At 34.6% G+C, this 24,707-nt stretch overlaps 1 protein-coding gene across 1 annotated transcript in view; it reads left to right on the top strand.

The window, feature by feature from the left end:
* Positions 1-1,718: 1,718 nt before the first annotated feature.
* Positions 1,719-24,707, top strand: part of LOC145661532 (aminopeptidase Q-like) — a 36,752-nt gene continuing 13,763 nt past the window's right edge. The window contains exons 1-3 of the mRNA XM_081726853.1: positions 1,719-1,853; positions 4,877-5,453; positions 14,645-14,803. Coding sequence (XP_081582979.1) covers positions 4,924-5,453; positions 14,645-14,803 — 689 coding nt within the window. The 5' untranslated portion in view covers positions 1,719-1,853; positions 4,877-4,923. The remainder of the gene's footprint in view (positions 1,854-4,876; positions 5,454-14,644; positions 14,804-24,707) is intronic.

The following is a 24,707-nucleotide window of genomic DNA, read 5'->3' as shown; positions in this document are numbered from 1 at the left end:
AACTGTTGATCTTGCTTTTGAAAGGACTTTTTTTTTTACCACTGCGACAGTATTACTACAAGCAGTTGTTATTTAATCATGAAATTAATGGCTGTTAGCAATAATTGTCTAACTAGAGATATTAGTAATGAACAAATTCATGTTCTCTACTTGATTTTTGGTTTCGCATCATACGACAGGAATAAACAAGTAGTTTAAATTGTCGTGTTCTTTATTTGTGACGTTTACAGAAAATCTGTTCGCTCTGCAGTAACGAAGGAAACAAATGAGATTAGGGTGATACCCAGCGAAAATCTATAACACCTATTGGAAAAGGACTTGCGGGAGAGGGGGCGAACGAAACCCCTGCTTGTCAGGAGTACACATGTTCGTGAAGACCAAATTGAAGCAGACAGCATTCAACTACTGTTTAATATATAATCCATTATAATGTTGCCCAAAAATGCTCATTACTCTTCATCTACGTCATTAAATGTCAAATTCAAACAATCATCCAATTTCGGTTCTTTTTTAGTATTCGTATGGAGAATTTTGAGATCCTGAGTACTGCACTTTGTTAGATATTCATGAAGTAAAATTGTTATATGTTATGGGAACTGAGAAACCAGTAGTAAAAGGTATAACATCACTTTAAATTGTACTTTTCATCTATCACACTAACATGTAAAAAAGAAGTCCAGTGGAACTCCTAAGAACTATTTAATTAAAGAATATTTCATATCTTAAGCATATGTAGCATTAAGTACAATATGTAAAAGTATGTACCGGTATATAAAACTTCACTATGATATCACTACTAACGTAATTCGTCAATATCCTTTAATTCCACATATGTACATAGAAAAGGAAATGTGATTACTGGGTTCTAATTATTACTATTGTCACTTCTGTTATAAGATATACTAAAAATAAAATACAAAAATATTGTTCAGTGGCTTAAATCAAATCAAAATTGAATCTGACTTTCAAAGTATAATACAGACCGAGAAAGTATAAAGGAAATTTCAAGAATAATTATCGTATGCAATACAGCACTATCTGTCTATCTATACATTTGTACTATTGATTATATATATATATATATATATATATATATATATATATATATATATATATATATATATATATATACGTATATATCAAGTACTTCAAATTAAATGCCCATAATCAAACTCGCTCTATGAAAATTGTTGCGTGAGTATCTTAGGATTCTGAAACATGTATTTTTGGACAGATCACATATTAGTTCCTAAGTGTAGTCTTAATCCGACTACGGTAGGTCTTATAGTTTTGGAGCTATGGGTCTTCAAAGTTAATTTTTTCATATTTTTTTTCAGCCTGTAACTACGAAAAGAAGTATTTGTCCATCCAGGTTGGTCTATACTTTTCGTCTTATCTTAGTGTGAGGAATCACCTCGCAAACGTTGTCAGTGTTGTTTTGAAACATCCTGTATATATATATATATAGGCCTATATCACAAACGCCATATGTATTTATTGCAATTTTCTTCTGCTCTCCTCCCGCCAATGATGTGTCTGAGCAATCAGCATTCACCAGACATATGTAAATTTGCTACTTGCGATAACTTTTGTTTTCTGTGAACTCATGGCTCTCAGGGTCAGAGATGTTTTCACGCGAAAGTATTAGATAATTGGAGAATAACAGCTAATAATTTTTTGATAAGTGAAATTGACAGCGAATGTAATATAGATTAGTAGGAATTTTCTTGTTAATTTATTTTTAGATTGTAGATAATGGAAATCTATTTAGAAGACAATACATTTTGTGATTCGAACAGTGTGATTGTAGAGGACTTGGGTAGTTAATCATTGTTCGAAGCGGTTAACTTGAGGTAAGTGGATAGCAGCATCTTTCTCTAACTTCACAACACAATTTTGTTTTAGAAGAAATACACTTTTCTTTTGTAAGTTTCGAAGTTTAATGAAATTAAATAAAAACAAATCAAACATGATATTCAAGTATTTTTAATTTGTGTTTTGTAACAAATACATCATTTTTAAGAAACGCCTACTAATCGCATCATAACATTTTAACACTTCACGATACTTACCGTGTACCTATGAAAGTGAATGTTGTAAGGTGAAGAGCGAGGCAATTTTTGCTATGTTGTAGTCATTGTGTTGCTGTTGGTTGCATCGCCTATCGGTTTTCAGTACAATAAGTTAGAAAACCTTAGAAGTAACACTTCCCCTCTTTGAATCCGAAATAGCGGAATACGATATCTATCCTGAAGGAACCAGTCCTAATTAAGATGCATATGAATTCCCAATGTCAGTCAGCAATGGGTTCGGGAGTTATGAGGCTGTAAAGGTAACATAGGAATCGATAGGAAATACAACGCTTAGGCATTACGTTGACGTCTCTTTCTGTTAACCTGAATAGAGTGTAACGCTGTGGACGAAAATGTGTCACAGAAGTTTGAATGTTCCAAGGTGATCTCAAGAACTTGATTGGAATATGCATAGCAGTTACGTTCGACAGTATATGGGAAAGGGAGGGTGGAAATTAGGAAATAAAAATAAATATGTTTAAATGAAATAATTTGCTGATTCATAAGTGCAATTTATTATTTAAATAAGGTGCGTTTTGTCCTGCGAAAACAAAGAGCAGGTAAATGATAATAGACAAATTTGTCGAGGTCTAGTAACATTTTGAGCCTGAAGGTGTCTGGTCACATTTGCATGCCTCGCGTTTTTGAACCGGCTTCTGATAGCGAGTCAGATTGTAGTAAATTTTATCGGAGTAATTGTGCTGTGGTGTGAGGGAGGAAAATGGACTTCGAAGTAATTTATTACGTAAAGCGCTGCCGATAATTTAAACACATGGTCACTGTGTTTCCTTGTGATTGGTAGTAGATGCAATCTTCCCCAAGTCTCCCGTGCTTTATAGATAATATGGTTTCTATGTAATATATTACATAAGGTTAGTATCGATGAGATGCATAGACGTTGTTTCCTATGAATTCCTATGTTGGCTTTACAGGCCTATAACTTCCAAGCTCATTGCTGGCTGACGCTGAAATCCATATGCATCTTAGTTATGACTGTCTCTTTTAGAACAGGTATCGTGTTTCGCCATTCCGGATTTAAAAGAGTGAATTGTTACTTATTAGTACTAATGTGAAAGAGATAACAGTACAGTGATCAGTTAGTCAAGAAATTATGCCTTACTGCTCATTATGTAATTTAAAAAATTAGAAATTTTTACAATATTATTATTAATTAAAAATAAACAATATCCAGGTATGACACCGAACAAAATGATATGCGTGAGTACAAATCCTCTTCTGTAGTTTTTGACAAAATAAATAATAATAATAATAATAATAATAATAATAATAATAATAATAATAATAATAATAATAATAATAATAATAATAATAATTTCTTTCTAAACTTAATATTTGACGCTGAGCAAGAACCATGCCACTTATTGAGGTGAATGTAATCCTTAAATATACCCTCTCTAATCTTTTTCATTATGACACTAGCAACATGACAAATAAACCTTATAATTAATATTAGCACTTAAATTTTAATTTCTATTAACCAATATAATATTGTGTGAAGACAAGGCATATATGTCAGTCAATAGATCACATCCAGCCAAAACAAATAGCGTGCTTGAGGGTAAATTGTAATGCGTAGTTTTCGAGAAAATCGAAAAAATGAACATTTGTGGATAGTAAGAAGGTCGTTCTTTGTCAATAACAATTGAATTTCGATTTTGCGGGAAGAAACTGTTATTTATTCATTTATATACCGTATATATAAACATTCAGTGTTAAACAGCAGATTGTATCACCAAGAGCGCCCATCAGGGGCGCTTGTCCCCCCTAAGAGGAAATTGTACTTGGGGATATTGAAATCCCAATAGAACTTTTACATTAGTTACAGCAAAATTTGAAACTGTATTTGAAACGTCGCTTATACTTGCCCCCCCCCCCCTTGGAAACCACACCATGAGTGCCCTTATGTATCACTGTTTCTCTTCTCCTAATGATAACACGCGGTCTTTACTCACCGTGTTAGATTGAAATCAGCTCTGAAATTTTGTGAAACTTTTTATTTATTTATTTATTAAAAAAGGTGTTTCAGTTTCTTTGGGTAAGGAACGTCGAAGGACATACTGATGTATATGCTGGTAGAAGGTTTTTTTTTTTTATTTGATTTGATTTTCAGTTTAGCGTCCCTTTTAGCAGTGATGCTATGTTAGATGTGGATCTGTAGCTTAACATGGGACCCGAACCACATGAGCTCCCGGCGGTACCCGAACCTGGGTCTTCCACGCCAAAGGCATGGACGTTAACTGCTTAGCGGTTCATTTTCTGACATCACCTGGGTAGCATACGTTCTGTGGTTGCCAAGGAACAGGACTGAGCTTTCGAGCTTCTGTAATTGTATATGAGAAATGTGTCTCTTATATATTTGTTGTGGATGTTAATTGCGAGGGAATTCAGACCTACATTCTCTCATTGCGACATTGTAGACCAACCACCGGCTTTTCCCCGATGTGATGGGTTCTTCATGTAGTGGGGTCTGATGCTCGTAGACAGAACAAAACTGTACCATAACTCACGTGGTTAAATGACAAACATGCCTTGATGGCAGAGCCAGTCAATTAATACAGTCCCAATTCTGAATAAAGATAATAAAGAGTCATCAAACATTAGCCACAGTGTCTAACTATTTAAGACACCGCCACACCAATACCCATTTTGTTTTTTCACATAAATCTCGTTCAGATTTTGCTAGGAAAATCATCATTCCTACTCAACCTATTAAGAAAATGCTAGGTATAGGAGCCAAGAGTATAGCGTATAACACATTACATTATTTTATTTATTATTTACAGAAAATTTCATCACATGATTGACTAACTACTGAAATATTTCTTCCAAGATGGTAGCGCGACCAAAGCTGACAGATTTCAGAACAGTTTTTCTGTTTATGGTAGTACTGGGATTGCTTCAATACTCAAATGCGTTTAGACGTAGCAACCGTGACTTGTTATCACTACGAGGCAAACGGGAAGCTAAGAGGAATGATACTGAGAATAGACTTCCAGAGAATTTGGAGCCATACTTATACAGATTGAGCTTTTCGCAAATATCACCAGAAGAGGACAGGTTTTCTGGGCAAGTGACTATTTATGTAAAATGTATAGATTCAACGAACAAGATAATTCTACATTCAGTAGATTACAATATTTCAACATCCGATATACTCGTCTCCGAACAAGATGAACGTAGTCCTATATCAGTTAGAAGTTTAGAGTTTCAACCAGAGAATGAGTTTATGATTATAGAGTTAGACAACACTCTAGAGGAAGGCAAGGCATATGAAATCAACATTCCATTTTACGGAAGTTTGTCCAATGCCAGAGGATGGGAATCAATCGAATACATTGACAACGAAAATGGAGGCAAAAAGTAAGTATTCACAGAAATATTTAAATATTTTATGAATATATTTATGGTTATAGCAATGTATTAAGTAATAAAATCTTCATGTTAATATATAAAGTAGAATCTGGCTGGGCTTGAAATCATAGGAAGAGAATGCCTTATCTAGAAGGAATACCCAGGTAAATATCGTATTCAGGTGAATTTCTGCGCAATCTTCTATACTTGATATTCCTAATCTTATCACTCAATCTACAACTTCACTCCAATTCCCAGCATTTCCACCAATTTCCTTCCAAATTTTCATGTAGTATTTTGAACTACGAAGAGGAACTGAATATTATATTTCTGCTGTATCTGATTACTTTGCGTGAACGTAATATATATATCAGAACTTTTATGCTGTACTTCTTCAAAGTTACTGATCAAGACAAAGGAATTCCACAAGCAGATATTGATTAGTCAAGGAGTGTGAATTAATTTCGTGAATCAAAAGTCGTGATTACTATTTTTAAGTAATTAAAGACCTGCAGAAAATGTAATACTATTATTATGTAAACTAAACTGCTTTGAATCATACATAACAGCAATGAGTATTGAAGAAAGTTAAAACCTCTGGTGCATGGGGTCCTTGGTTCAATCCCAGCTCTCGGCAAATGCCTTTTGTAGTGGACAAACACCGTGTGCATGAGTTTTCTCTGGGTTCTACCTTTTCCCTCAACTTTCTTCATTCTACCATCATCATTTTTCATCATCACTGTCTCCTTTAGCCTAGCCGGCATTGCATGGGACGTAAAACTTAAAGATTTCAATTCATTTCAAGAAAGTTAAGTGACACAAGACATTTGCTAGTTAGACGAACTATAATTCGAATCCGGACCAATTTTCAAGGAAAAAACTAATTAAAGTACCTAAAGAATAGTGAATTGTTGGTACTAAATATGGGACTGAAAGAAGTAAGGTGAAGTGCTTAAAGAAGAGGACTTATTATCGCTGGTAGACATCGCACTTTAAGGACGTAACTTGTTACTTTCCACGTTAGTCAGTCAAAAAAAAAGAAAGAAAGAAAGAAGGAAATAAAGAAAGAAAGAATAGAAAAGAAAAAAGAGGAGATTGTTCAATGCTACGCATGCGCAAGACGTGTTGCCAACCCCGATTATTTAAACTTGTCCATACACTGTAAAAGATCGTTGTGTTATTTTAACGACATACCTATGTGTTAACACAATTGTGTTAAAATATAACACAAACAAGTGGTTAGAACAACTCACTCTCCATTTGGAGTTGTGTGTCAAATGACAGTAGTTGAAATGACACACAACATGTGTGTTAAATTAACACAAATGTAGAACCTTCGGTGTTGTTTTCTGCGTGATTGCCAAATATGTTGGGCATCTAATTATAAAGGCTTATGAATTGAAGCTACAGACAAACACAGTACAAAGAAATACTTAAACAAATCCAGGTATACGCAAAATTTCATCTCCCACATTTGATGCAAGTATTGCTTCTTTTCCTAAGCGATTGTGTACTAGAAGCAACTTTATTAGATGGCAACTGTCGCCGATCACTTGAAAGTGAATATGGAAGAACTATAAAATAAAGTAAATACACAGTCGTCATTTTGTTATTAAATTACATGGCGAGCAGATTTTATCTTATCCCGAACGGTTATCATCAAATATACGCGGCTTAAAGGAACACTCTGATTAGCCAAATTCAAAAGACCTCAACAATTTATCCCTCTACAAGCGACGTTTTCTTCATCGCCTCCGTGGCCAAGTCGGAAGAGCACGCGGTTAGTAATCGAACGTTTGTTGTTTCGTACTTTCACCCCGAAAGTGGAGTATTTTTTTTACTTGTTTAAAGTAGTTTTTTTTTTTTTTTTTTTTTTTTTTTTTTTTTTTTTTTTTTTAGTCTCAGCATAATGTAAACACATTACACACATAGGCGATTTAACATATTTCGAGGGAGTAATTTTGTGGTTCGGCACGGCTCAACACCGCTTGTGTGTTAAAGACGTAACACATCCCCTGTGTTAAACGCCAATACCGCGGGCAGTGGCGTATTTACGATTTTGTTTCGGGAGGGGCTTTGCTAACTTTTGGGGGGGAGGCTTTGCCTGGAAATGTGAAAATTGTGCAAGATATTTCATTTACTTTACTATACTAAGTAAGATTTCGGGGGGGGCTTAAGCCCGGAAGCCACCCCCTAAATACGTCACTGACCGCGGGGTATGTGTTGAACTAACACCGCATAGTGGTAGTCATGCTGGAACCACTGCCTTGTGTTAAAATTGAGTTGAATTAACAACCATTTTTTACTATGTAGTTAAGTCATTTATAATCTTGGCATCGAAAGATCAAATTTCATGTGTTCAGTTTCTCTTTCGAAGTTTATGGCTACTGATGCCACGTTTGTCTCAAACAGGCGAAATTCACGGTTAATTTCGTTCTTCTCAACAGAGGGAGAGAAGGAAAAATACTCCATAATTATAAATATGCTATTGCATAGAAGATGAATAATTCTGTTTTATTATTCATTTATTTATTTTACAATCATCATATGACATTAACATTATCATTTTACTATGATCAAAATATTTTACCTTCCGTACAAGTACAATAGAATTTGAAATCAATTGTTAAAATAAAAGAAAAACTGGATGCATCACATAGATCTATCTGAAAGTACTGGCATAAAAAAGAAGTATTCATACAATCTCATATATTAAAACATAGACGAACATATACATGTAAAATTTTAAAACAGTTTTAAGAAACACAAAAATTAAGTTTTATATCGCCACTAACACAACGTTAAGTAATACTGACTGGGAAACATTCTTTCGCCCGTTTAAGTTTTAACTTTTTTTTAAAAAAAAAGAAGGAAGAAGGAATCTTTCTACACATCTCGTGGTCAACAGAACACATGACTGTTGTTCCTATAGTAACAGTGCTTGCTTAAAACAGAGGAGTGGCTCACTCACTTTTCGAAATAAGATATTGCCGCGGTTTGTTCTTTGGCAGGGTTTCGTACTGTATCGGCAGATTGAATATTAGGAGTTTTTACGTGCGCGTTTTACACTCTACATATACATAGATTGAAAAAATATAACATATGAATTATGAACAATACTGCACATTTCAGATTTATAGCGAATATTTATTTGAGTTAGCAATGCTGAGGAATTCACGTCCCTGCCTGTCAAATCTCAGTCACTTGGCAGCCAAATCGCGAAGAACATTACGTCACCGATGTGCAAAGTTGTAGCGCGTTATGCCTAGCTTCAACGGTATAACATCCTCAAAATAAATTCTCGCAATTAAGTGTACAACTGTTTCTGTTATTCTAATGTTTTAATATGTTTCCTAGGAAGTAGTTGGTACTTACCATATGGCTTAAAATATGGTGCGCACCACTATGTTCCACAGGAGCGGACTGGGATGAAAATTTCACTGTACAACAATTCAAGCAACCGGCCCCTTTGAAAATAAAGGTAGCCTCTAATTTTGTGTTATACAATAATAATTTTTACAATTTTATATTTTTAAACTGGTCCTTTATATATTAAGGAATATACGCTCCTGTAAATGAAACTATATTCAATTCGAGATAGGTCTACTTTGTGCTTAGTATTTTCAAAGTTCCTTTAGCACACAGTTGTCACAGTAGTATAGGTATTCTACTGTTTTAAGAGAAATAATTTTTTGGGTATTTAACTTTTTATTTTCAACTTCATAAAAACAAAATTTTGGGAGTTTGCTGGCTGTTATATATTTTACCAAGTTTTATGAAGTTGTGAAATGAATTGTAATATGAGCACATAGCTACAGCCAGACATTGATACATACGTAGGCCTACAGATTACATTTTTAATTTATGAGTAATTTCTTAGGACATCGCTTTTCTGTGCTACACTATCTATGATGTTCTCTACATCAATATATTAAAACTTTTCCTTCTCCACTGACAGAAGCATGAAGAATTCCAAGTTATCCTGTGATACAGTCGTTCTCAGTCTGTTTTTTATGAACTTTTTTTTACAGAATAGCTTCTCTTGCATGCTACCTGTGTAAAAGAAAGTATGAACATGCACTTGTAGGCAAATCCTATGTTACAATAAGTTCCTGTCAAAAGATTATACATACACAAAAGTCTGTAGTAACAAACACAACAGTCCTGACGTGAACGAATACACTTTTTCTTCAGAGTGAAGTCATCCGAAGAGATATGTGTAGTTTCAACCTCCTCTTCCAATTCCATTACATCATTCTCATCTAAAGGGGGCTTTCAGTCTTTCCAAATGATTAGCTAAACTGATCAGTTCTGTTCTTAATAGATCTGCTGTGACATGCGACTTAAAATATGTCAATATCTTTGCTAAATGTTCAAGTGCAGGTGGTTAAAATCCTCTGCTTGTAATGTCTTGGAAAAATTTTTGATCAAGAATTTCTAGGTCAGCAAAGAAAGCACTATTGTTCATATCAAACCGCCTTGACAAGCTTGTGCTTAGTGAATGATTAAAAATAATTAAACATTGTGACTTACTGGACGATGTCTTCTTTATTGGAGATTATACAAGAAAATACCTATCTTGTTTCTTAGAACTGCAATCTTCACAATGTTCATCCAAAATCCACGCTGAACATTTCCGTAACGCTTGCAAAAGAAATTTGTGGAAAAGTTACTTCGAGTGATGTCCAAAGTACATTTCACACACAAGTACATTTCACACACACAACCACTTGTGATCCATATTAAATGTCCCTGAACTTTCACTCCTATTTGACGTCTTAAATATCAAGTAACTAGTAATTTCCACAATTGTACACAAATTTACAAACGACCTTTTTGTACCGAGTCGTTCTTCTCTGAAACTCTATCATGTTCTAAGGGTTTCATCGTTTCCATCCCAACGTTTGCCTTCTTTCCACTCACTCGAGATAAAATATCGGTATAGACAATTGATTCTGTTTCCTTTATTTTTTACATTACAGCACTTGCTTGAGCGTTATGCAAAATAAAGAACATTGTTGTATTTCGAAAGTGGAGCCTTACTACCTCAGAAAAGGAATGAATTTTTGGATTGGAAATTAAGAAATTAATTATTACATATTAATTAATTTTTTTTTTTTTTTTTTTTTTTTTTTACAGATATAGCCTACATCTTTTGATTTGGTCATACTGTACTGTCTGAAAATCTTTTAGATCTACCGGCACCTTAAAATTGTAATGGGTCGGTCCCTGTGGAAAACTCCACAACTTCACTATGGCCAGTCCGCCCCTGATGTTCAAGGAGCAGCCGTATGGCGCAAACTTTAAGATAAAATGTACTGATATGTAAAAAGCGTTACCAAAGGGAATGACAGATCGTGTGAAGCAACGCTGATTACTGTTCTATCATTATAAAACTCTCTATTATAATCACAATAGAGACCTCGCCGCATGTGTATTTCGAGGAGGAATTTTTTGTTTTGTTGCAAATTTTAAGTAGATGAGGTTAATTAATTAATTATTTGTCATACTTACATAACATTTCATGATTGGAGAGGTTACATTTCTTTGTGATAAGACCTGTACTCCTACAGTATGGTAAAATTATATGTTGTGACGGAGCTTTAATAAAGTCATTCAGACGTTTATTGGAAATATGTATTAGTATATTATACGTAAATCTTAAGTAAAGGTAGCGTGTACAGGTAGAAAGAAACACAAATCTCCGAGTGTGGACAAAATTCCGTCTGAGTCAATTTTAGCTGGAAGGGAAAAAATGGAAAGCAAGTAACACAAACTCATTCTCCTTATATGGAGCAAAGAGAAATTGCCACAAGAATGGAAAGAATCAATTCACAAGAAAAGCGGCAAAACTGATTTTGATAATTATCAAGTTATTTCTTTTCTGTCAACTTCGTATAAAATCCCCCTCAAACATTCTATTAGTAAGATTAATCTCATACGAAGGTGAAAGAGGAGATTATCAGCGCAGATTTAGGCGAAATCAATCAACTATCGACCAGATATTTACCATTCGACAAATACTCGAAAAAAAAGTGGAAATGCGATATCCCGCTATATTAATTGTTTATTGATTTTAGAAATTACTGAAAAAAAAAAACTAGTTTGATTAATTGAGGTATGTTTAAATGAGTTCCAGAGAAAAGTCCGCGTAGGGAATCTTTTCTTAACGAGCTTCCATGTCGAGAATGGCCTGAGACAAGAAGATGAGTTGTCGCCATTATTATTCAACTTGTCCTGGAATGCGCTATAAGGAAAATCAAATATAGCGACCAGGCCATAGAGCTGAATGTTATTCACCAGGTTATGGTGTATGCTGATGGTGTAAATCTAATAGAGGATGATAGGAGAACGATGGAAAGAAATGCAGAGGTCTTATTAAACGTATAGGTTTAGAAGTAAATGCAGCGAAAACTATATACATAGAAGTTCGTCGGGATTGTAATGGATGCATTAAAATATCAAATAATACTTTCTACGAAGTGGGCACTTTCAAATATCTAGGATCAAAAGTAGCAGACCAAAATCACACCCACGAAGAAATTAAATGTCGATTGAAAGCCGGGAATCCGTATTATTATTGTCCATAATCTTTAATCGTCGCGAATTCTGTCGAGGAAGTTGAAGCCTAAAGTGTATAAAACGTAAGCACGCCTGTTGTGCTGTATGATTGCGAAACATGGTCGCTCACTCTGAGGGAATAAAGCAGACTGAAAGTATTTGAGAAAAAAATTGTGAGACGAATATTCGGATCCAAGAGGAACGTGAATGAGGAATAGTGGAAACCTTATAACGAGAAGCTGTATAATTTATACCCTTTATCAAACATTATTAGAGTCATCAAGTCAAGAAGGAACAGGTAAGCAGTTCATGTAGCCATAATGGAATAAAGTAGAAACGCCTTCAAGGTCTCTATTGGAAATTCAGTCGGAAAACGAGCATTAGAAAAACTTAGGCGCAAATGGAATTACAATATTAAGCTGGATCTCACAGAAATATAAATATAAAGTAGAAACTGGATCCAGTTGGCTGAGGATATAAGTCAATGGAGAGCTTTTGTGAACACGTCATTGAACCTCCGGGTTCCATAGACTATAGAGTTAGTTAGTTAGTTAGTTGGTTATATTTGCTCTGAGTATCAGTAGGTTCAGATTAATAAGAAGCGAAAAGAGCTGTCAACTACTCGTGTTGCCTATATTTTGTGAATAAAAGTATCCGGAATTTGTCTATAAAACAAACTGCCTTATGCAAAGACGTTTTACGTGTGATTAGCGTCATACTAAAGACACTACTGCAGGAAGCATATGTTAGTTGAACTCTTTAGTATGGCACTGATCACGGGTCAAAACGACTCTGCATAAGGCTCAAAATGTTTAATTAATCATAGACCTTTTTTGTCACCTTCAAAGTATGCCCCACTCGAAGCGATGACAACGATTAGCCCCATTATTAAAACACTTTTGTAGTCAATGTTGATTTTTCGGAATAACCTTTAGCTCATTCAGTAATTTTGGTTTGATGGGTTCAAGTGAGTCAAAATGTCTTCCGCGAAGTTGTAATTTGAGTTTCGGAAACTGGAAAATGTCAGCTCCGGTCGTTTCAGGTAAATACGGAATTTGATCAAGCATATTCGTCGAATTTCGTCAAAAAAATGATCACAATACCCGCCTTGTGTGATGGTACGTTATTGTGATGCACAATCCATGAATTGTTATGTCAGTGTTTGAGTCTTTTGTGACGATTGTTTCCACGTAAATGCAAGATTACACTCCAGTTGTAGTCTTTGTTGAGGGTTTGTCTTTCTAGCAGAAGTTTTGAGTGTATAATACCGCAATAATTCAAAAGATAAAACATTTAGCATTACCCTGATTTTGGATCGACTTTGCTTCCCCCCCCTCTCCATTCAGCATCCTGTTAACTTTTTTTCATGTCAAATTCGTAAATCTATGGCTCGCCTCCCGTAGTAATGTGTTTCATGAATGCTAGATCGGATCTAGACAGATCAAGCATGTCTTCAGCAACTTATTCTTTTGGGAGAAAATTGAGATCTTCCGAAATAAACCGAGCATCGACGCGTCTCATACCCAGATTACCAATAAGAGAGTTTCTGTTTCGTGTGAAATATTAAGATCCAGGGAATTCTTTCTCAAGCTTTGTATGATGATTTTCCATTACGATTTCTTTCACTTTGTTGATGTTTTCATTAGTAGAAGACGTTGAAAGACGACAGGGACGAGGCAATGTTCACACATTTCTCGCCCTTCTTTGAATACTTTGTACCATTCGTAGCTTAAGTCCTGGTTAAAATTGATTCACATTACATACTTTCCAACATTTTGAACGAATCCGCTCAAGAAATTCTATTCCAAACACTGTTTAAACGCTACATGATTCACAGTAAAACACTATAAATTGTAAAAACAAAAATATTGTCCAAATACAGTGAAGAACATTTATCAACATTTAAAGATATGCAAGTCGTTACACAATACACTTCTGTAATAAATATTGTTTAAATGTTGTTATATCACAACCTTTGAGAACCTCTCGTGATACAGATAGGTTTTCATAGCTTTTACATTGTAGATGAAATTAAGAAGATTATAAAGTCATACATTTTGTATATAAATTGCAATCTGGACTATTTCGAAACGAGACGACAATTCAAACACAAATTTACGAGACAAGATAAAATAAAATTATTCATCGTCTCGTGTCTAACAATACTAACTACAAATCAAATTCGAGAGTATAAACGGACACAGGATTATAGGAATATGGATAATTATCACAGGGTCACTTTTTCAATTTTTTTTTTTTTTAAAGTTGATTGATACACGTGGTTCAGAGTTCGATTTCCCATTGGAGAGCATATAAAATTGAATTTCACAATCGATTTTCATTAGTTTAGTCATTTGTCTTGTCTAGCCTAAAGAGCATAATTATGGGACGTTAAACTTAAAATAAAAAACATTTCATTTCGCTTTGTGCAGAGGAAAATTTATTTTGACTTTCTTTAAAGTTTATTTCTGTAGCTAAGGTGATGGAGTTTACTCCTGGTTTTGTTTCTGCCTATGTCAACGAATATAATTGACAGATTTCTTAGAGACGTTATTTTTTTTTCTAACTACATTTTATATAATTTTTGATTTTTTTTAAAAATATGTATATATTATTTAAAATTATTATTATTTTTACAGATATATTACTTTCATGACTCCATACCTTGAAGCTAAAAGAACGGTTTTCCCTTGTTTTGACGAAGAACATTTAAAAGCACAATTTGAAATCAGAGTTTTAAGAAGAGCTGACAGCCCTGCTGCCGTTTCAACGATGCCTATTACATCTACGAATCACAGGTAAATTGTATAGGTTCCCATATCTTATTATAATGTTAATAATTTCTTTCGAGATTTACATTATGAAAATTAGTCCAGTGAAATAAGTGTTTGAGTAAACATTTTAAAAGAAGATAAGACCTGTTGGAATATGTCCTACGTACCGGTACCCTGCAAGAATTAAAAAAATATTTGAGGGTTTTCCGCCATTTTGAATAAATAGTCCTTTATCTTGGATTTCTGGCATGCACTTAGTTAATGCTACACATTCTTTAAACCAATTAACGTAATTTTTTATTATATTTCTATTGCTGTTGGTAATATAACATCGTATTTATTATCCGTTTTTTCAAGTAACAATTTTTGCATAATTTTAGGATAAAGCGAAAAACTGAAGTGACTATTTTTGTAACTTAAAATTCTTGAACTATCTGAAAGATCTCAATCAAATTTTCAAGATACATGAGGTTCGGATTTGCAAACATTTTTGTAATTTCACTTTAACGGTAGATCATAGGGGAGGGGAGGGGAGGAGAACGTATAAATAAAAAGTAATAAAACCTAATAACTTTTGAACCCAATCTCGATCAAATTTTCAACATGTATGAGGATTGGGCCTTGGGTGTTTTTTATCGTTTCATTTTGACGAGCGAACCTAGGGGAGGGGGGGGGATAAATGTAAAGAAATTAAAATAAAAAAGACTGACTTTGTGACTTCATCACTCTCGAACCACCCGACCGATTCTCAATCAAATTTTCAACATACACGAATTTATGGACAGGGATTACTTTAGGCTATTCACTTTGACGATGCAACGTAGGGGAAAGGGATGGGGAAAGAAATTTACAAATGATGAAAAATGACCGATATTAGTGTTGAATCCATAGTTTTCGAGGTCGATGAGAGAAACAGTGACACTTCTGATGCTGTTTCAATCCAACTACAGCCCTCATAGTTGGGGAGGGGGAGGGTACAATGTAGAGGAGGGGATAAACATTTAAAAATGATAAAAAATGACGAATATTAGGGTCGAATCCATAGTTTTAGGAGTAACTGCGGTTAACAGTGTCAATTTTGATGCCGTGTGCCGCAGCAAGGATGGGGCAGGGGGAGCAAAACATAATAATGATCGAAAATGAACAATGCTAGTGTCTAATCCATAGTTTTCGGGATCATTCAGATGAACCGTGATATTTCCGATCCGGTTTAAATCCAAAATCAGAATCGCCACTTGGGGAAGGGGGAGAAAGAGATAATAAAAATGATCGAAAATGGCCACTATCAGTGTCGAATTTATAGTTTTCTGTGTCGGTTGGATCAACAATGATATTTTCGATCCCGTTTTAATTCAAATTCAGACCAGCAACTTGTGGGAGAGGGAGGAAGAGATATTTTAAAATGATCGAAGATGACCGATATTAGTGCTGAATTCACATTTTTTGTGGCAGCTGAGATGAACAGTGACACTTCAGATGCCATGGGCCAAACATGGTATATATATATATATATATATATATATATATATATGGTTCAAAATGACCAATATTAGTGTCGAATTCATGGTTTTCGGGGTCGCCGAGATGATCAATGATCTTTCCGATGCCGTTTGAATCGATACCATTGAAAACGAAAACAGCATATTTCATGGGTACTAAACACATGAGATAGGCCGTTGTGTATTTAAATTTTCATTTCAACCCAGCGAAGTGGGTAATATATGCTAGTAGTGTATATAATTTCACTATAGAACGTCACAGCTGCGCAAGAGATTTTGCGCAATTTCTGTAGAAATATATAAAGGAATCACTTAATATGAAGAAAAAGATATTTACTTCAGTGATTTGAAATATTTTTTTCCTATTTCCATTAAGTATCAATAGTTTTGGAAGACTGACTACTTTAATAAAATGTTCGTAAACATAGTGTCGCCATGAGTGCACAAGCACGCCAAAAGTAAATTTGCGCATTATCTTCCTGTATGTAATTATGTGTATTATTTCCCTGAAATTAGTATTTCAGGTAAATGTTTTAAAAAATATGAAATCCATTAAAAAACGTGTCACCTACTAATCTTATTATCTTGCAAAAATGTCTCAAAAATTCAAGTTGGTTTTTAAGAATTTTTCAATAAATAGCTCTAGTCCAGTACAGTTACGACAAAAATAAACCAAACCTAGAGATTTAAAAAAAAAATAGATTAAACCTGTTAGAAAATGTTCTACGTATTGATGTTATTATTCTAAAATCGTCCCAAAAATTTACTTGTAGGGTTTCCACCATTTTAAATAACTCGTCAGCCATCTTGGATTTTTCGCGTCCAGTTAGTTCTTGTCACATAATTTCTAAACCAATTAACATAGAAGGTTTATTAGTTTTTATTATTCTTCTAATATCATAGCAATGTAAGAAGTTATTATCACTTCCTTCTGAGTGACCTGTTTTGCATAACTTTAAGATAAAATTAATAACATTTTTTAAACTAGTGAACACATTCTTTCATTACCTCGTAAAACTCAACTGAGAAGAAATGTAAAAGCAATTGTTCGAATAAAAGTTCTTGGAATAATCATAAGCTTTAAAACTGTGTGCATATATTCCAATAATATTGTCCAATGCCCTACAAGTACGTGTATCACTTGATATACTGTAGCAGGCTGCGGTGGTTGTGGTAGAGCGTTCACCTTAAATGCACGGGGTTCTTGGTTTGATCCCGTTCTGCGACAAGTTCGCTTTGTGTTGGACAAACAACGTGTGGATAGCTTTTCTCGGGCATCTCCCTTTTCTTCCCATTTTTTTTAAAAAAAATCTCATCATGATCGTCTCCTTTAGTCTAGCCGGCATAACGTGGAACGTAAAAATTAAAAAAAAAAAAAAAATTCATTTTTTGCAATACTGTGAAATAACCAAAACAATAACAATTACAATCAATTGAACCATTTGAATCATTGTTAAAATTAAACTATTTTAAATTTCATTCAAATCATTAATTCAGCTTCATAAAGCTTTTGATCATACACGTACATTCTTGGGCAAGCATTTGTAAATCATTATATTCACTTCGTCATTGCATAAATTAGCCAATAAATGAAAGACTAGTACTGCTTTGCTATCTCACTGCATTCCTTCCGATTGCAAGAGCTTTCTAGTTGAATGATTTACAGCATCACTTAACAAAATTATTGGAGATAAGTTTTCAAGTCAGTAGTCGTGGACAACTAGTCAAGTGTGTGTCAAGTGGCAGGAGAACAGCAGAGATTCAACTGGAGATAGAAGTCTACTCCGGGCCTACCCACAGCTTGAGGTGCTGAAGGTTCAACGCAGCAAAAATAGTCCATGAGGGACCCCAGGCTATCACCCACCTAATGTCAACGAACCAGTTAGTTGTCTTTTAGGCACCAACTAAAACTAAACTCCTTAGTAGTGCTTACGTCCGTTTAGACAGTCACCCCTCCGCACTTCTTCCGAATCTCGTCAATATAGTCTCAAACGTTTGTGCATTCTTTTTCCATCTTTACATTGCGTTTGTGCGCAAAGCAATTTTAAGGTGTTCAACAATTAATTTGGATAATGTTGTTTAGACAGCCCTCCAGTCTTGAAGTTCGGCTAAAGAATGGTCTCAAACGTTAGTGCATAGTTTGTCTACGCAAAATTTTCGTTTGTGTACAACAGAAAATGTGAGATATTGATGTATCTGGTTTATGCGTCAGCCCTCTCAACAACCCCAATTGGCACCGTGGTCTCAATCGTAGTGTATTGTATTTCGCACGCAAAATTTTCGTTCGTGCACAACCGAAAGTGTAAGATATTGACGTATTTAGTTAGTAGCCATCCATACCACCAAAGCCGATTGATGCTTAAAGTGGTCTCAATCGTTAGTGCATCGTTTGTGTAAGTTTGTGCGCTCAGAAGCTCCTTTTGTACACCAAAGAGAGTGAAATTTTGTCGTTTCTCTATTAGAGTACCAGCTTCCCCAAACCTATCGATTGGCGCAAATGTTTTAGTTAGGTATTCGACCTTTTGGCCTAGCCTAGAAGGATAAAGAGACAATTGGACCTAAACTTGCAGTATCCATAGCTCTCTGGACTACGATTAAAAGTCAAAGAAATAAACTTATCTATTTCCATAAATCACAGGAGGACAGGGGGGCTTACTCAATAAAATTTATCATAACGAAACAAAACTTGCAGAATTTACTTTCCATGAAACTCTGAAAAATAACATAATTTTTCAGTATTTATTTTCCTACTTGGCGGGAGAGGAGAGATATTATTTCAGATGTAATGGCATAATTCATTTCTTAGATTAAACGTAAAATGGGTAGGATGACTGGAAGCAACATGCAGGGCTAATAGTTCTTCGATCTATAATTAAAATAATAATAATAATAATAATAATAATAATAATAATAATAATAATAATAATAATAATAATAATAATAATAATATCTATTTATATATTCAAGGGATACATGAGGCATAATCCATAAAATTGCTCCGATTGAAACAATAATGGCATTACATGGAGACTTCCCTGCTTCCGCATAGTAAGAGAAGAAAAATATTTACCTATTGAGAAAAAAATACAAAAATTTTACGAGTTATCTGCATAGGATCTCCAATGTGTAGCATTATTAAATGTTAACAAAACAAAAATAGAGAAATAGTATAGACAATATAAAGAAATAATATAATATATACAAGTATGGCAAACTCCTTTTCTAGGGATGAATTTCTTAGGGATTCCAGAAAATATTCCATCACGGTTGTTTAAGACACCAATATCATCAACTTAATTACATGTCTGTAAGAAGTTGTTGAAGATTAAACTTTTGAAATTATTTTAAGAATAATTCTTAATTTGAAAAATGCATTTTATTTTTCAGATCATTAAGGAGAGAAAATTCTGCGAATTTTGTTCTACTTTGATAAGTTTTATAGGGTGTGCCTCAAGTTTTATAGGGTATGCCTCCTGTCTCCTTGTATATGTAAATAAATAAATTTGTTATTAGTTTGTCTTTTTAAGTTGTAGGCCGAGGAGCTATTGATCTTACAACTTTGATTCCCAACATCCCAGTTCATCTATGTTACAACAAAGAGCAAAATTGTGGCATTATATGAAGGAATATGTTCTGTTTCCTCTCGCCAAATAGGAAAACAAAATTTTTAAAAAATTATACTATTTTTCAAAACTTCAGGAAAGTAAATTCTGCCAGTTTTATTTCATTATGACAAAGTTCATGGAGTATAGCCCCTGTCCTCCTTTGTATAGATAAATAAAAAGTTTATTTTTTACAGTTTTCAATCATCAGCCAAAAAACTTCATTTTATCCGCATCTCCTTTGATTCGTCGCTAAGAATCCCGAAGGGACAAACACGAAATTTCCCCAGGCATTTGCATGCGGTTATTATTATATATTACATATTCCAGACCAATTGTTTCTAAAATGAGCTCCAGGGTAATCCCTGCCTCTACATCACGAAGTGAAAAATCTTGAGATGAGTGCATATAATTATATGAATTTCGATGGCAACTATCGCCGATCATTAGAAAGTGAATATGGGAGAACTGTGAAATAAATATATGCGCGTAATGTTATTATAAAATTACATGGTGAACGCATTTTATCTGATCCGAAACATTTATCGTCGAATATACAAGGCTGCAGGAGCACTCTGATTGGCCAAACTAAAAAAACCTCAACGATTTACACCTCTACATCAGACATCTCCTTCATCGCCTCCGTGACCAAGTCGGAACAACACGATCCTGCGGACTGTGAGGTTGGTGGTTTGTGGCTAGCCAGGGTACTTTTTTAAGTGTCTTTTAGACTCACTTTAATGTAAACAAATCACGCATACAGGGAATTTAACATATTTTTGGGGAGTAATGTTGTGGTTCATTGGCGTTTCGTCGCGTCTCTGCCTCTGGTGGTATAATTGTCAAAGCGGAAGTGGGGCCACAGTAAATCGTCGCTGAATACATCTAATTTTTGCCGAAAGGTCGCTAGTTGCCCATTGCTATTTTACCGACGTTTTCTGTATGGGAAAACGTAAGTTTTAAGTTGTTTACATTATAAGTTTTCTTTTTATACATTTCACAAAAAATTGCATACAAAATCACGTAATAAAAAGAAACAATATATAAAACTTATATTTCAGTGTTCGGGCCACACATTACGTCTTCGCGGGCCAACAATTACAGTTTTATTTTCCCAATACCGAGTAAACTGGATAAAATTTTGAATTCGACAATCTGCAATCTATATTAAGGGCGCGTGAAAGAATATAATTATAAAGAAATACCCGAAGAGATAAATTAAAACTGTAATTTCACGTAACATTAGCATCAACGTCCAAGATGGGCGTTAAACTTCCTCATATCTAAATTCTGCAACAAAACCACTACTACTACTTCTATAACTTATTTTCAACAATTTACTTTGCCAATTTTAACTTGAATTCTCTTGACTATTGCCTCTACATAACACTCTCTATTTTATTATAACAGAAACGAGAGTTTACAACATTGAAATGGTAAGAAGGTGTAATTTGCAGCTGAAACCTAGAAACACCAATATATTTTACATACAGAAATGCTCAAGGTGGGTCCGTTGGACCCATACTTATCAATACATGATACTAACTCTTTAAAAGGATTTTGTTATAGTATATTAGTGCTTTACGATGTTTATGTTAGGTTAGGTTAGTTACGGTTGCGTTAATTTTAGTTAATACTACAAAAAAGCCCGGTTAATGTAAAAGGGTCCAATGGACCCACCTTGTTGTTTTTAGGGTTAAGACACTTCACGCCAAGTTTTCTCTTCTTAGTTAACAGCGATGTCTTAGAGTAGTGGGATAAGCGTTGGTTTCACATTCCAGTGGTCCACGTTCGATTCTCGTTGAGTAAGTAAAGGAATTTTTTTTATCATTGGTAATGTTGCTACTTACAATGAAAGATAACATGGAAAATATTCAATTTCTCTCGGTCTTAGAGTTGAGACGACTTTCTTCAGGGCACTCGCAATAGGACAGTGACCTACGAAACATGTCTACAAGATGACGTCAGGTGTATTAGTCTTGATTCGTACTGTTTGGGAACGTAACGTGTTTAGCGAACAAATGATGAATACGTAAGTCATATCGTTAGTATAAGTCAAAAATACAACTGATCAGAAACAAAGGTTGTTATTTCCCAGAAATTTTTATGTTTCTCCTACTCCTTCTACTACTACTACTGCTAGAAATATTAATATTCTAAGCAATCTACCATTTCAGATACGTTCCATATGAACAAAAAGTCTTCAAATTGAATAATCAAAAACTTTATGTAATACAAAATGTGTAGCCAAGTCTCGACTTTCCAATAATAATAATAATAATAATAATAATAATAATAATAATAATAATAATAATAATAATAATAAACGAATAATTGAATTAGAATTCCAATTACGTAAACAATATTTTTCAATTAAGAAAAGGTTGCCACGACGAGATTTGAACCCGTGTCTCTGCGATACGAGTTTCATATTTTGTCAATCTACCACAAATTTCTCATATTAAAGATAAGAAAATAAACTAGTACCTACGGAAGATACAAATAAAACATTCTTTTTCTACAAGTGTTGATACAATTAAAAGAATACGAAAATAGTGACTGTTGTGTTATGTTCTTTGAAAATTAGAAGTTAGTGAGGAAGAATAGTAATGTAAATCGGAACCATCGTTGAAAACTGTGAGGTAGCCTCAACTTGAAGAACGTTTCGTGATATTTTCCTCATTGACGAAAAGTATTTATAACTTTTTTGAATTAAAGAAGGAAGTCTCGAATCTCCCTCACAGAAGAAACGTCTTATATTATCTTTAGTATCATGTGTATAGTCTTACATGAAACGATTCAACTAGGTAATACTTTCGGTGAAACATGAAGTGACGCGGTAGGTTAGTTAAGCTCGTGTTCCCGAGCTTTTCACATCGTGAGTAGTGTTGGTTCTGTTAGAGTGCCTGATATTGCTACTCATATATTCTTTGGAAAGACTAGTGCTTCTTTCCCACGTTTAGTCCTTTTGTGTGCTTGATGCATAGCACCGTTTGTGTACAGTATTTTGTAGTTTAATAGTTTGTTCTACTGTGGAAGATAAGAAGGATTTGCAATTTCAATTCATATTTGACTGAAGATATAGAAGCGTCAAACCTAATGCTAGCTAAATACATCCATGGATGGAAAACAAGTTTCCTCATATATTTGAAAACATGTGTGCGCTACAGTTGCATGCGGAATCATTGGCATATACATTAAGTTTAAAGGTCTACAATCCTATGAACATTTTGCCGCAACAGTTCCTTCGCCTGTAGAATTCACCAATGTGACTGGGTAGTCCAGCACAGTCCATATCGGAGCCGCTGATGCCTCAATTCGGTTGGTTCGTCTATATGACTTTCCTCTTGAACGACCGTTATCATTACTAGAAGAGCATTTTAAAACTTATGGTAAAGTACGCAAAGTTGAACCACAACTATGGAATGCCCCCTTTCGGCATTGCATAGACAGTGGCGTACGTATTGTTCATATGGAAATACATAAGAATGTACCGTCTCGTATCATAGTTCAAGGTTGTAAAGTGAATGACTTATGAGGAGCAACCTTTTACTTGTTTTCGATGTCATACGACTGCCACCTGTCCACCGAAGAACGCAAACCAGCTATAGCCGCCCCTGACCAGACGCCTCTACACATGGCAGAGATTGGCAAAGTGCACCGCTCTTTTCAGTCTTCATGATCGCTTTCGCTCTCTGTCACTGCACCTTCTTCCTGCCCAGAGTTCACCAGGGTTGCGTTCTTTGATTGATAATAACGAGTTTTCTGAACTAGTGCGAACCCTCCCAGTGAATTCATCCATAGTAGATAAAGCGCTAGTTACGGGAGATCCCGAAGTGAACTTGACACCCCTGCCTTTACAGAATACGCCTGTGGATATGATGGATCTTGATTTGTAATGTGCCATTACAGTCTAATGAAATTATGTTTTTAATAGGAGGGTGCCCGAAATTTTTTGCACCGACTGTACCTGAAGTTTAACAAAAAATTTCTGGCTGTTCATATAATTCGTAATTTTATTTGTTATTCTATTTCAAATTAACATGAAAAAACTGTAAAAAATTCATTGGGAATGATAGTTTTGGGAATCAATATCTTTATTTATATTTTAAATTAGTTATAAGTCTTGCATATGTATATGTAAATGGATTATTACAATTCTTACGGTGTCAGTGCTATCCGAAAATATAGATCCACTATTGGACGGAACTTTCCAGATCAAATAACCAATCTAAAATTCGACAGAATTTTCAGGACCACCCTTCACCTCTCTTTTAGATACCTAGGTCCTTCTAAAATCTAGTTTGATCCAGATTTTACCAAATTTTATTCGTTTCAAAGCCCCACCGCCAAAATGCTTAGTTTTGATTGGCTGATAAACCCACGCTATGATATTAGGGCGCAATTATTCCATTCCAAGCCGGAAAATCTTGTTGACAACAGCCAGATTTCGATCGTCGAGCTTAAAAGGTTGCAACGGAGTGAGAAAACTGCAAACAAGGTAATATTAGGGAGTTTTTTAACCTAAAATCGTTGGAAGTCTCTAGGAGCCAAAAAACTATTAAATTTCAGTAAAAACCGGACTGAAGAAATAAAAAATAGATGACGCCATGTTGTGCAGATATTGTTAGTTATGGACAGGCTTTGTAAAGTGCATCAGTTTGCGAGTTTTCTTAGGAATTTATAAACAGTTTCGGAGGAGTGGTGTTTTCTCCCTTAAAATATTCTTATCCTTAAAATTATTCCTTTTCTAGTTACGTAAGGCCTGCCTCACTACCGTTTGTGTTCGTGTATGTAGTGGATGTGATTTCTTTTTGTATTTATTTA

This window comes from Thermobia domestica, chromosome 10 (genome assembly GCF_964235325.1).
Source record: "Thermobia domestica chromosome 10, izTheDome1.hap1.1, whole genome shotgun sequence".
NCBI lineage: Eukaryota > Metazoa > Arthropoda > Insecta > Zygentoma > Lepismatidae > Thermobia > Thermobia domestica.
The sequence above is the reverse complement of the archived record's forward strand: the minus strand, read 5'-3'. Positions and strand labels throughout refer to the sequence as shown.